Source organism: Saccostrea cucullata, unplaced genomic scaffold (genome assembly GCF_032062105.1).
Source record: "Saccostrea cucullata isolate Sc308-1 unplaced genomic scaffold, CSIRO_AGI_Scuc_v1 ctg765, whole genome shotgun sequence".
NCBI classification, from domain to species: domain Eukaryota; kingdom Metazoa; phylum Mollusca; class Bivalvia; order Ostreida; family Ostreidae; genus Saccostrea; species Saccostrea cuccullata.
The window spans coordinates 214,596-230,939 of NW_026932784.1; the positions used below are offsets into that span (position 1 = coordinate 214,596).

The 16,344-nt window shown below is 34.2% G+C and overlaps 1 protein-coding gene across 1 annotated transcript in view; it reads left to right on the forward strand.

Moving 5' to 3' along the window:
- Positions 1 to 11,711, forward strand: part of LOC134236146 (transmembrane protein 209-like) — a 38,586-nt gene extending 26,875 nt beyond the window's left edge. The window contains exons 7-16 of the mRNA XM_062718321.1: positions 3,542 to 3,634; positions 3,847 to 4,016; positions 4,567 to 4,629; positions 4,906 to 5,002; positions 6,510 to 6,635; positions 7,117 to 7,211; positions 7,877 to 7,991; positions 10,485 to 10,582; positions 10,994 to 11,067; positions 11,348 to 11,711. Coding sequence (XP_062574305.1) covers positions 3,542 to 3,634; positions 3,847 to 4,016; positions 4,567 to 4,629; positions 4,906 to 5,002; positions 6,510 to 6,635; positions 7,117 to 7,211; positions 7,877 to 7,991; positions 10,485 to 10,582; positions 10,994 to 11,067; positions 11,348 to 11,399 — 983 coding nt within the window. The 3' untranslated portion in view covers positions 11,400 to 11,711. The remainder of the gene's footprint in view (positions 1 to 3,541; positions 3,635 to 3,846; positions 4,017 to 4,566; positions 4,630 to 4,905; positions 5,003 to 6,509; positions 6,636 to 7,116; positions 7,212 to 7,876; positions 7,992 to 10,484; positions 10,583 to 10,993; positions 11,068 to 11,347) is intronic.
- Positions 11,712 to 16,344: the final 4,633 nt, after the last annotated feature.

Genomic DNA, 16,344 nt, shown 5'->3' on the forward strand with positions numbered 1-16,344 from the left:
GTACACAGCAATTAACACACATAGTGTTAATAGCCGTTTGCCATGCTTCTTCACACTCACCTGTAAAATCTACACAAAGTCTAATAACATTTGTCCCAATAATAACCGGAACTCTACTATTGAAGCTTGAATCCCGAGTTATCAATGCTGGAATAAATAATGCTTCTTGCATGAATGGAACTTCAATTTCTGCTTCTACATAACCCAAATAGGGCAAACTGTCCCCATTTGCACCATAAACATCTAATTTAAATTCAGATATTTCATGTAGACTTGGTTTGTTCTCCAGAGAATTATAAAATGACTCTGAAATGGTTGTAACCATCGAACCACTATCTATCAGACTTGAAACCTCCTTCCCACAAATTTTGACATATGCTTCATTTGTTGGACCTATCATCCTATCCTGTAACTCTTTAGGGCATAAATCAGTACTCTCTTCCGTTCGCCCCACAACAGAAGAGATTACTCTTTTGGGTAACCTTGATTTGATTGATCTGTGTACTTACCCCTGTTAGACCAACCTCTACCTCTACTTTGTCCTCTGTAAAATCTTCTTTGTGAGGACCTTCCTCTCCCCACAAACTGAAAATTGTTTACATTACCTTGTTTCTTTTCCAAGTTTTCCAGTCTTCTCTCAATACCTTTAATCGCTTTGAGAAGTTCTTGATTTGTTGTATCTCTGCTAGCTTCTATTGATCTGCTATGGAGAGCTGCAGACTTGGCATCTTTGTTCACAGTCTCCATGTTGATCTCTTCTTGCTCTACTTTCCTGATTTCTCTGAGCAAAACCTGAAATTCTGTTATATTTGCGTAGATATATCTAGTAGAATTTCTTAATGACTTACTTCTCAATCCAGTCCAAAATTTACTACATAGCATTGTATCTTTTGCAATGTCATCTATGTGGCCCTGTTTGATTGCTTTACATAGCGTAGATTCTAACCTAGAACCGAAAGCCACAATACTCTCATTCTCTTTCTGACAGTCATTATAGAACTGTTGCATTAGAGTTTCACTACTACTTACCATTCCATAAAACCCTTCTAATTTCTCCAAAATTTGACTCGTTGTAGCTGATTCACCGAGTGAAATCAGCATTGACCTTGCAGTTCCCTTGAGGGAATTTCTAATTGTCTGAAGTAATACAGCATCAGGCAACACCTGTGAATTTCTAAGGCACCTTACCTCAAAACTCCAGACTTCATAGGTCACTTCCCCTTTTTGAAGTTCCTCACTGCCACTAAATGTCGGAAGCTTTGGAGTCGTATTGAAATTACTCTGCAAAGTTGACATATTGAATGAGGGGTTTAATGCAGGTTGAAATTTACCTGGTATTGGAGAACTTGGAAATGGAAAACCTTTTCCTGGACCTGTCAGAGGTGTACTGGCCTTCATAGCCATTAAATACTCATACTCTTCCTTTGTGATGACCTTATATTTTGGGTCAATCTTACCTACATCATGTATGAGCTTTTCTTGATCTTTTTCGCCCTTTTCAATCTCTTCTTCCCAGGACTCATGATCTGATGCTTTCTCTCCACCTGTAGCCATTGTTATAATAAACACTGTTGTGACTAGAAAAGTAAAGTAGATCTTCATAGATTATACAATCAAGTTCAATGTAATAAACCCTGTAAAAAAAAATAATCTACAAAGTTATATCTCAAACTAATGATCAATACCACTACATTTTTCTAACAGTGTCACTTACACTTCAAGTATCAGTATAACTTTCCACGAATCCTGTAATTCTCTAGATAAAATTCGAGCCTAAATTCTCTAAATCTTGCTCTAAATAACTACACTAATAAATCTTAAATCTACATCTATAATAATGATGGTGTATGAAATAATGAGTTTGATGAATCCTGAAACACAAAGATGATCAACACAAAGATGACACTCAACACAACCTCCAGAACGCAAAACCTGTCAACACTGAAACTTGTAAATTTAAACCAAATTGATTATTCTGAAACAAAAATAGAGTAAAGCTCTGTCTCACAAATATTTCTCTCTGCTTTTTCACACCAATTTAATACCAAGTGCAAATAAAATGTTAGTAGAGAAGATAAGTCTCTGTACTATGTCTTACTATAAATCCAGCTACTTCCCTTTACTTTTTTTTCTCAATTATTTAGGAGTTTTAAACTTTTGAGGCTGTTTAACACACTCTCAATCGCTATACTGACTCACATGAATGAATTATGCAATCAAATGACAAATGAAACAAATATTACATAAAAAACAACAATAATCTACAAAGTGAAAGTAGAAATGTTTAAAAATAGAACATCTGACACACACAGTCAACTGCAGTCAAAATAGAAAAGTCCACCACGATTTCCAGATTGTCCAAGAATAGGCCGCGTCTATCCGTTTATAGGAATCGTTCAGCACACACAGTTCTTGGCAAGAATGTTAATTAAATGGATAATCCACCAAAACATCGCTCGTCTCGGCCACATGAGGTATCCATGAATAGTTGTGACGTCACACTGCTTACTCGAAGCGCTCGGTGTAAAAGTAGTCCCTGTGTAGCTCGTAACTGCCGACACGGGTGTTCAGTGTTTCCAGCGCTGAATTTCTCAGGATTGAATGGATATCACATAGAGCTCTGTTTCATATATGCACACTGAAGATAAATTTTCACAAATTTTCATAACACAAAAGCACTTCACTTGTTCTCTGAAAACCGCTTACTTGTTTGTAGAAATGGCCTGGTCACCTTTAATAGTTCAAAGACGTTCTTCTTAGGATTCAGCCTGGTTCCTAAGTTAAACCAGCGTTGGGCGCCATTGTCACGGGTCTCCCAATCTCAGGGAATAATAATAATTCAACACAGTTCCTCAATAAAGGTTCATATATTTATTGGATGACAATTTGCAGGAACGATGATAAATGAAGTAATGAAGTACAAACGAACGTACGAATGAAGGTGACCTGCAATGAAAATGACACACTCGTACAAATTCACACACACTAATATTTATTTAATTTCAATAGTTTAAAATAAGAATAAGACTTAGTATTAATTTACTCTTACCAGTTACACCATGGTACTAAGGTTCCGTAAGGAATTTCTTAGGTAAACTGCTATATAACATAGATTTCTCGCAGGAGAACATCTATAATGTATCGTCAAGATTAAAAAGGAATAGTCCGTGCATAAGTATATATACCAGGACTCATACATGCGTACATAGCTACCACACCCCATACATACTGGTTTTACAACTCACACCTAGGATAAAAATAAACCACAAGACAATCACGTGACAACCAAACACTCACGTGACACGGAACACCGGACAAACCAGAATACAATACAAACACGATGACAATGAATGACCAGGTATGAATGAATGAATGAAGGAATTTACTACAGCTATCTATTATACTGACTTACTATACCAGCTGTACTAAATAATTATACTAAATAAAATAAAAACAAGTAATTGTCACCCTGTGACAGTTCTATTTAAGAATTAGACAAGAAATACAAGTTTGAAGCATTTATTTTTCTTTTCTTGAGTAGCATCTTCATCATTGGACAGAATTACAGATCTTCATTCACTTAGCAAGTACCTCAAAGAACATGATGAAAAAGAGTTTATCAAAGCAGCCATCAGTAAGCTAAAACCTTAAGTAATACTGAATAATTATGCATAAAGATTAAGAAAAAAAGTAGTTAGATGTATTTGCTTTTTGCTAAAACCTATTAGCAGTTGAAACCTCTGATCAGCTAAAACCTATTAAGAGTTGAAACCTCTGATCAGCTAATCAAGAAATTTTTTTACAAAAAAATTTTTGATTTTATTTTACATTTTTATTTTTTTTTAGGTTCACCAGAGAATTCTGGTGGCTCTTCCTTCTGGAATTATGGACGGTCGGCCATGGACTATACCCACGTACTTAAAAAGTATGTCTACCAGCTGGCCAGTCGCTCCTCCCACTCCTCAGCCACGCCCAATGTCGACAACGACCAATCAAACTCCTTCAGTGGGGATGATGTAAGTTATTGATTTGATTTGAACACATTTTATTAAGTTATAACATATAAACGGATTGGGTAGCAATTATATCCTTTATGACCCCTCTCCACAATGCACAGTGAAAGTTATTGTAGGAATCATCAATAATTGGATAATAATTATTGAATATGAAAAGATGCTGATAATAATATTCATTCTTGTGATTGGTTGGTTGTCAGTCCCTACCATAAATATGATATTTTCGAAAAAATAGCATCTTTATACTGGGCAGTTATATGTGTCTTGTCATGGTTGCACATCATTTGGAGGCTTAAGATTTGATCGTTTTCATTTTAGTTTTAATGCATGAACACAACTTGGATTTTTTTTATTTTCAAAATAAATGACACAAGTTAGATTTGTTTTGCAAATTTCAAAAGTTTAATGTATAAACAAAAGTATTTGTACTGTTAAAAAAAAATCAACTTCAGCATTTCAGACATTGCTTTTATATTGACTTTTCCAAACTATCACAGATATTTTGGATTGAGTGCGGTTTTTTTGTGTAATGTATATTATTTACATGTAGGTGTGGAGTAAAAGAGGAGTGACAGAAGATGACCTCTTTCTGTGGACAGAGAGATTGAGAAAGGTAGGAGTTATTGTTCTTGTTAAGACAAGGGATCTTAGTTCATACCGTTTAAAATATATTTGTACCAATAGTGGCCCCCTTAACTTTGAATTAGCGAATAGATAAAGTTGTTTTATGTTGTGTATATACTTAAATTGTGAACTTGTTTTTTTTAACGTCTTTTTTTTGGGGGGGGGGGGTGGGTAATACTAGTTTAATAATAGGGTATTAAACACTGATTTTGATTGTATATCATAATATGTATTGCTGATACATATTTTTTTCTTATGAATTTAGTGGATATGCCAGACCATTGTAGCTCCTTTAAGGAAAGAAATAGAGGAAGTAAATGCTGGTTTGCGGAGAATTGGATCCGAGGACACAGAAATAGGGGGTAGGGTTTCTAATGTGTAATGTTGTACATTGTAGATGATAAAGACTTCACTTATGGAGGGGTTGGAGGTCCTACAATATATATGCCTCAACAGGGTTCGACACTAACGGTAGCCCGCTGGCCCGGGACAACTGAATATTGAGGTTGGGCTACCAAACATGCCTTTAAACTTGCCCTGCAGGGCTACTAAGAATTTTACTAAATACTCATTCAAAGCAACAAAAATATTTATCAATTACACACAATGTATCTAATAATTATCAAATCTATTTTCAAACGTTTATAATTATTTTTTTTGTATGTCAAAATTGTAAAATTTAAAGGTGATTCGAAATACCCAAAATGATTATATATGTGGACTTTTTTGAATAGAAGAATGTCTAAGGTACAGTCATAGAGTGGCATATAATTTCTACCCAAAATACAGCCAGAATGCAGGATTTGGCATCTCTATTTTCAAAATTTTCCGGGGGAAGCCCCCCGTACCCCCACCAGCAGGAGGGGAAAACCCCTCCCGCACCTACCCCCCTCGTCGCTTCGCGACTCGGCCACCAGCCTTCGGCTGCTGGACAACTAATACATGAACAGGGCTAGTAGAAATTCAAAATGGTTAGCCCTGCTGACAACTATGGTTTAAAAGTTAGTGTCGATCCCTGCTCAAGTTAGAATAATCTAACTGTGTCTCGGTACAAGCCCTCGCCACAGTTAGAATACCTCCCATAGACTCACAATGTAGCAAAAATTGAAGAATCGCTCCGAAACGATTTGGAAGGACATAAAAAAATTTGCACTCAAAATAACTGCCAAATTAATTGTAACAAACCTTTTTGAGGTTGCATATGCATTTAAACCTAAAATACAAACAAAATAAAGACAAGAATTCAACCAATTTTCTCAACGTCTTTTTTTCGCTTCGAATTTACGCGCCATGTTTGCATTCAGAACTCTCTAGATTGTTCTTAGTAAATGCGCAGAGTACGAGTTATTGCCCGTGTTTCTTTTGCTACAGCTACACGGAACGAATTCTATCGTTAAACCGGGTCCGTAGGACATTTATCATTTAAACGATAGAACATTCTATCTACCGGTAATATGCTTCTAGTAGCTACTGTAAACCAAATTTTATCCGTTCCATCCTTTATTCAGGATTCACAAATTGAAATCAATCTGCAACAAATAATTTTTGTGACTGAGGAAATATTCTTTACAACAAATACATGTACAAAGCAAAATGAATGGTTCACAACAATTAATATTTGCGAGCTAAAATATGTCATGAAACTCACAGATATTTAAGAAGAAAAATAGTTGGTTTGCAATATTTAGATTCAATATACACATCATTAAATGGGATAGGAATAAAATTGTTATTCTAACGATTTTACGTAAAAGAGTCATTTAGCGATAATAAGTATTCAAAAAAATAAGGAATGTACCGTAATTAAAGACAAAATTCCGATTTTATGATTGATGCATCACATATCTTTCTGATCTTAACCATTTACAGAAGTTGGAGTTTCCACTCTAAAGCAGCTGGCTTTGACTAAAGGTCCTTATGTGCCAACATTAAATGCAGTTGTTCCATATCTGGACTTCTCATCAAATCAGGAATATCTAGTCAAAAGAATAAAAGGTGATGTATACATAAGTATTTATTTTTATTAGTGTTTACATGGCAAGAAATTTACTCATTAAGAATTCTTACTCAGGAACAAATTTACTCTTTGTGCAATAGTTAATTTTCTACTGTATAAGTAGAATTTTTAGCAAGGATGTAATTTTGGCATTAGTAGCGAGGGTGCTGACATCGCTAAAATTGAATATAGCTAAAAATTAATTGTGTATTATTTGTAATATCTTCTTTAGTTAGCATTTTAAATTGCTAAAATTACTTCACCTTGAAAAAATAAAATACCAGTTCTTAGGTAGAAATCGCTAAATTTGCGTCTTGCTAAAATTTCCACTTATACAGTATGTGTTCTTCTTTGATTTATATACTGTGATATTTCTTTTAAAATAATATTTGCTCATACAACAAGGAGTTTAAATATATTTTATGACCAAATCTACAATAGGGCATATCAATTAATGCAATTGTTGTATTTTCCTTGTAGACCTAGGTAAAGATGGCTGTATGAGTGAGTTTTGCTGGAACTCGGGAGGAGACTATGGGAAAGAATGGGGAGAGCACCTGCCAACAGACGCTGCGGTAAATACCCCCCCCCATATAACATTTTATTTGCTAGAACTGGATAACATGTACAGAGTCCAGGGGCCCCTTTTACAGAGTAACTTACGACTAAGACCAAAAACTTCAGATTGTTGTAATATTTTGCAAAATTAATATTTCTCTTTGAAATTGTTTGTGTAAAAATATCATACCACATTCCTTTTAAAAAGTTTAAAATAATTTTCGATATAATATACCAAAATTCTTGAAAAAAAATTGTCAAGCGAATATTTTTTTCCATGATTTTTGTTCATGTTTTAATATATATGTAGCTCTCAACTCGTGTAAACTATTTCATGTGACTGAAAGCCATGTCCCTATTTATATACACTACGTTCAATTTGAAAAAAAAAGAAGAAAAAATATTTGTCAAAGGGTTACCCTAATTTTACGTTTATTTATATCTCCATGTTTCTTGAACTGCAAGTGTTGTACAATACTAAGACAATTTAAAGATCTTGAACTGCAAGTGTGATACAACACTAAGACAATTTAGTCATTAAGAACTGCAAGTGTGGTACAACACTAAGACAATTTAGTCATCTTGAACTGCAAGTGTGGTACAACACTAAGACAATCTAGTTTCTTGAGCTTCTCTGTATATTTTATTTAAAAAAAAGATAACTTGAAAATTCTGTTTTCAGGTGGTTATGCATTTGTTCTGTACATACATGGACTCTCGTCTTCCAGCACAACCCAAATATCCTGATGGAAAAACATTCACTTCACAACACTTCATTAAAACTCCTGACGAACCTAGTAAGAACACATGATTCTTTACAAGGTTTTTTCCCTTTTTAGGTCACCTGAGTAAACTCGGGTGACCTATTGCTATCCGTTTTCGTCCGTCGTCGTCCGTCGTGCGTTAACATTTGAACATTTTCAGCTTCTTCTCTGAAACCACCAAACCAATTTCAACCAAATTTGGCATATAACATCTATGGATGAAGGGGAACAAAAATTGTGAATTTCATGGTCCCTGCCCCCCTGGGGCCTGGGGGGTGGGGCAAAAACCACTAAAATTAGTGCAATCTTTAAAAATCTTCTTCTTTACTCCTGGACATCAAGCAGTCAAACTGTTGGTATGATTGTAATCAGCATTGAGTACTCTACCAAAATTGTGAAATTCATGGCCCCAGGGTCAGGGGTTCTGGTGTTAGGGTGGGGCTAAATAAGTATATAGTGAAAATGCATTATTTCTTTGAAAATCTTCTTCTCTGTTCCTGAGTATTAAATAAAGTAATTAAGTACATAGTTATGATGAGCAAGAGTGCCTCTACCAAAATTGTGAATTTTATGGCCCCAGGGTCAGGGGTTCTGGTGTTCGGGTGGGGTTCTATTGATTATATAGTGAAAATGCATTAAATCTTTGAAAATCTTCTTCTATGCTCCTAGGTATTAAATAAACTAATTAAGTGCATAGTTATGATGAGCAAGAGTGCCTCTACCTAAATTGTGAATTTTATGGCCCCAGGATCAGGGGTTCTGGTGTTAGGGCAGGGCTCTATTGATTTTATAGTGAAAATGCATTATTTCTTTGAAAATCTTCTTCTCTGTTCCTGAGTATGAAATAAACTAATTAAGTACATAGTTATGATGAGCAAGAGTGCCTCTACCAAAATTGTGAATATTATGGCTTCAGGGTCAGGGGTTCTGGTGTTAGGGTGGGGTTCTGTTGATTATATAGTGAAAATGCATTAAATCTTTGAAAATCTTCTTCTCTGCTCTTAGGTATTAAATAAACTAACTAAGTGCATAGTTATGATGAGCAAGAGTGCCTCTACCAAAATTGTGAATTTTATGGCCCCAGGGTCAGGGGTTCTGGTGTTAGGGCGGGGCTCTATTGATTATATAGTGAAAATGCATTCATTCTTTGAAAAGTCTTTTCTCTACTCCTAGGTATTAAATAAACTAATTAAGGACATAATTATGATGAGTAAGAATGCTTCTACCAAAATTGTGAATTTTATGACCCCATGGTCAGGGATTATGGTGTTAGGGTGTGGCTCTATCATGATTATATGGTGATAATACATTACATCTATGAAAATCATTTTCTCTACTCCCGGGTAATAAGCAGATGAACTATTTATATAGTTATGATGTGCAAGGGCTCTTCTTCCAGAATTGTGAATTTCAAGGCCCCTGGGTCAGGGATACCAAAGGGGGGGGGGCTATACTTCTATGTACTGAAAATGAATTGTTTGAAATCTGCTTCTTGGTATTAATTGAACGTTTTAAATAAGCAAGTGTGCCTTTTCAAAAATTGTGCAATGTGTAGACCTAGGGTCAGGGGTTCATATGTGATAAGGGCACTCCTGATTATTGCTGAATATTACTGATTAGTTGACATGCTTTTTTGTTACCCTACCCTGCTTATGGGTATTAAGTAAACAAACTTAACAATTGCTAAGTGTATAGTTATGATTAGCAATGGAGCCTCTTTCAAAATTGTGAATGTCATAGCATCTAGCTTAAAACATGAACCAAATTCAATCATTTGAAAGTTGTTGCATGATGCTCAGGTGACCTATAAGGCCCATGGGCCTCTTGTTTATACTTGGATTTCTCCATATATGGTGCTGCATTTGATGATATTAATCTATGATTTTTTGATATTATTATATTATATGTAATGCTTATATTTCACTGTGAACTATCCTGTATATCAGTACTTCAAATCTGAGAACTTTTACTTGTGAGGATCAAGTCAATTTTGCATTGTTATAATCATGATAATATTGTTTGTTTCTTAATTGTATATGCCCCCAGAGGGCCCTTGATTGGTGAATAAATAAATATATATAATATATATTTATATTCATCAGTAAGTTTCTTTTATTAAAACATCCATACCATATGCAATCCAACAAGAATTCAATGCTAAATTAAACATAAAATTATATTTTTGCAGCATTCATGATTACTTTAAGTAGTTTTATTTTAAAAACAATGAATAGCAGCTAATTCATCAGATATGTACTTTACATCTATATGCAGTGTAAACAAATGCATTTATATTGCCAATCGAAAATTCAGTTTTGCAAATAAAAGGTTTGCCAATTGAGAACTTTAATTTACAGTAGAAAGATTTAAAATGAAATTGTGAAAATTCTGTCAACTTGTTAAAATTCCTAATGAGACCTATGAGAAAATGTTTAATTTTCAAGATAGTTTTATGCTTTATGTGACAGTTGTGTTGTTTCACTTTGTATGATATAAAAAAAGTTTTAAATAAAAATTTGTTGACAGATTTAGACAAAGAAGACACAGTCTGTATATATCAGTCGTCCATCAACCCACCTCATTTTCAAGTTGTGTTTGGAAAGACAGTTCACAAGTTACCAAAGGTAAAACTGATTTATTTGTTAGTGTGTTGAGAATTTTTCACTCATATGGAGATGCCACCACTTGCTGGTGGAAAGCTGCAAATTTTGTCCTGTACTTTTTTACATCCATTGAGCAGTATATGGGATCATTTTCGTGCCAGCTCCTTCTGAGACACAGGACCTTGATTAATACGGTCTCATCCGAAGGACAGGTCTCCACTTCCCACAGTGAGATTCGAACCCATGGAACAAGGATCAACTCCTTACTTTGTGACTCTAGAGCAGACTCTTTAACCACTGTGCCACACTGGCAAAACTGATGTGTCACTTTACCATAAACTAATGTTACATGATATTCCTTTGAAATTGTTTATATACATGTACATAGCCACAGCTTTTACATACAATTTTTTTTCTATTATTTTGAAACAGGGAAGAAACAACATGTTTCAAGCTTTGTTGCTGTTTTTACATCACATTGACACTAAAGAACATGGAATGCTAGGGTAAGTTGTTTTATAAGAAGTGTGACTTGTTTACGACATCTGACACCAGACTGATGTATAAATATCATTCATTATATATTTTTTTTCGTTTTTTTGAAGGGGGAGGGGATGATTGTTGCCCAAAGTTTATAAGAAATGTTCAGTACATGGCTCATATCTCACATATTGTGAAAGGAAAGATAAACTTAGTTTCAGAAATGAACTGTAAATACCTGTTATTGTTTTTTATCATATAGTGATGTTCAGTCAAATCTCATCATAAAAGTATTATTTTTTACAGGCGTGTAAGTCTTGGCATGTCAGGAATCAATATAACATGGATCTTCAAATGAAGGGGCACCTAAGGGGAGGTAAAGAGGCACCTAAGGGGAGGTAAATTCCATCCTGGTCCTATCATCTCATGTTGGTTTCAAACCCAGATGTTAAACTTTGGTACCAGAGAGAAGATGCCGAAGATTGAAGAAAAATTTCATTTGACTGGCTGCTTTTTTGTTATAAAATGTATGTCAGTTGTGTCTAACAAACAGTTTAAATGTTCATTTGAAAACAAGAAAGTTTTGTGATCTTATTGAACAAACTATGCATTTCTTGTGAATTCGAAATATTGAAGGGAAATAAAACAGGAAAAAAATTTGATTTGTTTTGAAGATTGCATTACATTACAAGTGTGTGTATCAGTACATTGAAGATAGATCTGTGAAAAAATGATGCTTTCTGATCATGCATATTGATTTTTTTAAGCTCACCTATTTTACTAAAAATTTTTGGCCCTCAGTTTAAATACCAAATATGGTGTTTCAGCGCAATTATATATATACACACAGGCAATATATAGACATCAAAACAGATGGGATTATGCATCTGATATACGAATCATTGGTGCTTGAACTCTGACAAGCAAAATATGTTGGTATTTGTACTTTCCTTTTGTGTATATCATATGCATTGAAAGCAGCTGCTCATTACCTGGTAAAATCTTTTTAAAAAACAGGTTTATGCCTTAAATTAGTTTACATCTCATCAATATAAAAAGTATGAGGTAGAGGGAGCGAACGTCGAGAGACAATGGCATTGTGTAGAAGTCATGAACCAAAATGGTAACAGCGCTTGGTGGTCATATAATGTTTTTATTTGATAATAATTTGTGAATTGTCAACACATCAAGTTAAAATTTTAACATTTCATTATAAGAGGGGTGATCAAAAAGTTCGCGAACTAATCGAATAGTTTCCATAAAAGAAACAATATTTGGTTTCAGTGTTGACTATATTTTAAATTAGTCCTTTCCGATTTTTATGCACATCAACCACCTTTCTGCTCATGCGCCAATCACGTGATACAGGCGGTCACGTGACATCATCTGCAGCGTTCTTTCACAAAAGCTGAAAGATTTTTCTAAGTGTTATATTTATTTCCGTGTAAGTTAACATAATAACAAGAAAAGTTCATTAGTCAGAAATGGTCAAATCTCGGCAACAGAATGGGTGGGCAAGAATATCCTTACCAAAATTAAGCATGACGACCATCAAAACTCAAATCTTCTGTCTCAGGAGAGACTTTATTTAAGGTGGATAGAGAATGGATGTCTCCTTTTTATCATACCTAATATGTTTAAAATCTAAAGTAAACAACATGTTAGGTATTTTATAATTATATTATTGTTCAAATATTCAACTATTTTTCAAAATGTAAATTGGAAGTCATCGATAGCAAATTGCTAAATTAAAAACACATCTCTTTTCAAACTTGTATCATTTTTAAACATATATCTTCCTTCACTAAAACGATCAATCCAATCATTGAACTTATAGAAAGTCATTTGTCTTAATAAACTGTGTACAAATTATTATATGCTACTGCAAAGGGATTTCTTAGATACATGTTATAATAAATTGTACAGTCGTTTGTTGAACGTGTACGACTGAGACAACCATTTTTCGTCACAAGTGACCTACATAATGACGTCATTTTCACATTGTGACGTCACAAACAAGGAGCAAAACTTTATTCACTATATGCTATTTATATAACCTGTGTATGGCTATGTGTGTACCAATTTTCTTTCTAATCTGAATTGTGGTTTTGTAGATGTAGAGATATTTCCCGAACTTTTTGATCATCCGTCGTACTTCGCTGTTTCAAGTTCCCTATTAATTCTGTGTGCTGGGACTGCCTAGTATTAATTTTATTGCTTCCTTTATCTTTTTAATTCACCTGAGTAAACTCAGGTGACCTATTGCTATCTGTTTTCGTCCGTCGTCGTGCGTTAACATTTGAACATTTTCAGCTTCTTCTCTGCAACCACTGAACCAATTTCAACCAAATTTGACCTAAAGCATCTATGGGTGAAGGGGAACAAAAATTGTGAATTTCATGATCCCTGCCCCCCTGGGGCCTGGGGATGGGGCCAAAACCACTAAAATTAATGCAATCTTTAAAAATCTTCTTCTTTACTCATGGACATCAAGCAGTCAAACTGTTTGCATGATTGTAATTAGCAATGAGTCCTCTACCAAAATTGTGAAATTCATAGCCCTGGGGTCAGGGGTTCTAGTGCTAGGGCGGGGCTAAATAAGTAGGTAGTGAAAATGCATTATTTCTTTGAAAATCTTCTTCTCTGCTCCTGGGTATTAAATAAACCAACTAAGCACATAGTTATGATGAGCAAGAGTGCCACTACCAAAATGTGAATTTTATGGCCCCAGGGTCAGGGGTTCTGGTGTTATGGCGGGGCTCTATTGATTATATAGTGAAAATACATGAATACTTTGAAAATCTTCTCTGCTCCTGAGTATTAGATAAACTAACTAAGTGCATAGTTATGATGAGCAAGAGTGCCTCTACCAAAATTGTGAATTTTTTACGTATGTCAGCGGGTTTTTGTTTTATGGCCCCAGGGTCAGGGGTTCTGGTGTTAGGGCGGGGCTCTATTGATTTTATAGTGAAAATACATGAATTCTTTGAAAATCTTCTTTTCTGCTCCTGGGTATTAAATAAACTCAAAATGTATTTTGAGTTCATTTTTAAGCTCACATCTAAGCTTAAGGTTATTACTGTACTGAAAAAGGCTTTGGCCATCAATCTACAGAAAAATTAAGTGCATCCAAATTACATTTTTTGAAATACCAAAAAAAAAAATCATACATATTTATTTTGAACATATTTTATTGTATTTTAATTTACAAAGGGATTGGGCACTAGTTCTGAAAACTTATAACACTCTCTCCCAAACACACGATGATGTCACCAATTTTAATACCAAATATGCTGGTTCATAATTTTTATTTTTTACGTATGTCAGCGGGTTTTTATGCTCCGTTGGTTAACAGAGCATAAGAACCCGCTGGCCTTGAACATGACATTGTTATATTATGCTCTGAAAATTACAGGGTGTGTTCCCATTTCGCCTTAACTGTGAAATTCAGGTAAGAAAAATTTAAAAAGTACTAAGGCGAAATGGGAATTTTAGTATTTGTAAATATTATTCTAATTTAAATGATAAATTTTTTTTTAGATTGAATTCAGCAGTTAATTGGAATTTATGAATAAAGTGAATGAAATAGTACATGTAATATCAAGTATTTGTTTAAAAAAAATACTTTATGATAAATATATTAAATCGTCATCACCTTAATTCACCTGGGAGCTTACTAAGGCGAAATGGGAATGCTAAATTTTACAGTTAAGGCGAGATGGGAACAAACCAATTACAGCAGTTCAATCAGCAATGAATTATACATCAGATGCACCATCCCGCCCGTCGTGGTGTCTTTATATTGCCTACAATGTATATATGTTTAATCATACTGAACCACCATATTTTATATTAATATTGATGACATAAGCTGTTCATTTCATATCTGTACCAATCTTTTCAATAAAAATGCATGTTTGTTTAAAAATAAGCTTCTATGCTTCTGGATGTAAATAATACGCTCGTACATGTATTCATAAGGAAAAGGCTTAAAAATATTCCTTGCTTTTGGACATTTAGCTAAAAAACTAAAATGGTTATGTTGAGCAAAGATGCCTCCTCGAAATTATGAAATTCATAGCCACTTGTGCAGTGTATCGGGTGTCAGAGAAGGGTTTTATTGACTATTGATAGTAAAATGTATGTTTTCCTTGAAAATCTTTCTCTCCTCTAGGGTAGTTGGCAAATACTAGTAGCTTTAAAGAATATGGGGAAACGGGCAAGGTTGCTTAAGCACGTGCGCAATTATAAAATTTATGTTCCAGGGTCAAGTGTTCTGATGTGAGCATGAAACTCTCTTAATTAAATAGTGAAAAGACACAATTTCTTTGAAATTCTTCTCTGTTTCTACGAATTTGGCAATATACGAGGGCTGTTCAATAAATAATGTCATCGGTGCTCGGAAAGAAACAAAAAACGCTTTTCAGTGGTTTAGTCTTACTGATTTCACTTTAATATTCTCTTTTAATTAAGACAAGACGTGTCCATTACAGTTTTATCCAATTTCTGATTGTTTTTAAACAAATTTTTCAGTATAGTCCTTTGTATACTGGAATATGTCAGATCATATGATTTCCTGTACTTGTTTGTTTTTTTTTTCTTTCTGAAAGGTGTTTTTTCAAGTTTGGGAAATGAAACAAGTCAAAGGTTGAAAGATCTAGCGAATATTGTTGGTGTGACAAAATATTAACTTTCTGTTTAACCCCAAAACTCCTCTACTCTTCATGGCCCGTGGGTTTGGACGCTGTCATAAAGAAATTTACTGTGGTTAATTCCTGATTCTGATTCCTTCCTCTCATAAACCTTTCGATTTTTTTACAAAAATTTTGCTTTCTAGACTTGTCCAGAAACTGACCCGAATACGAATTTGAATAAGAAGACCACAAATATTTAAGAAAATAGTATATAAAACTGTTTTGTGCTCTTGCAATTCTTTGCTCTTCTCAAACCTTTGCTGTTTCTGTCAAGTGCATCTTATTTAAAATTTGTTTGGAGGGTTTAAAGCAATGGATTCAAGTTTCATTATATCTTTAAATTTCAGACAAACGTGGATAGCTACAATTTTCGATTTTTAAAAATAATTGTTTAGATATTCTTAACGCTGTCGTTTTCACTAATTTTTTCAGAACATAGGGTGACCTTTGAGTACTTAGTTTTTTTACTGTCAAATGTTTCTTTAAAACATTGTGATCTACCCCAAAAATGATACCTATCAAATTTGCTCTGTTCTTAAAGTCAATCAAATATAATCAGTGATAATTTGTTGAATTTTCGCATACAGTACATTGGTTGTTGTAAGTTCT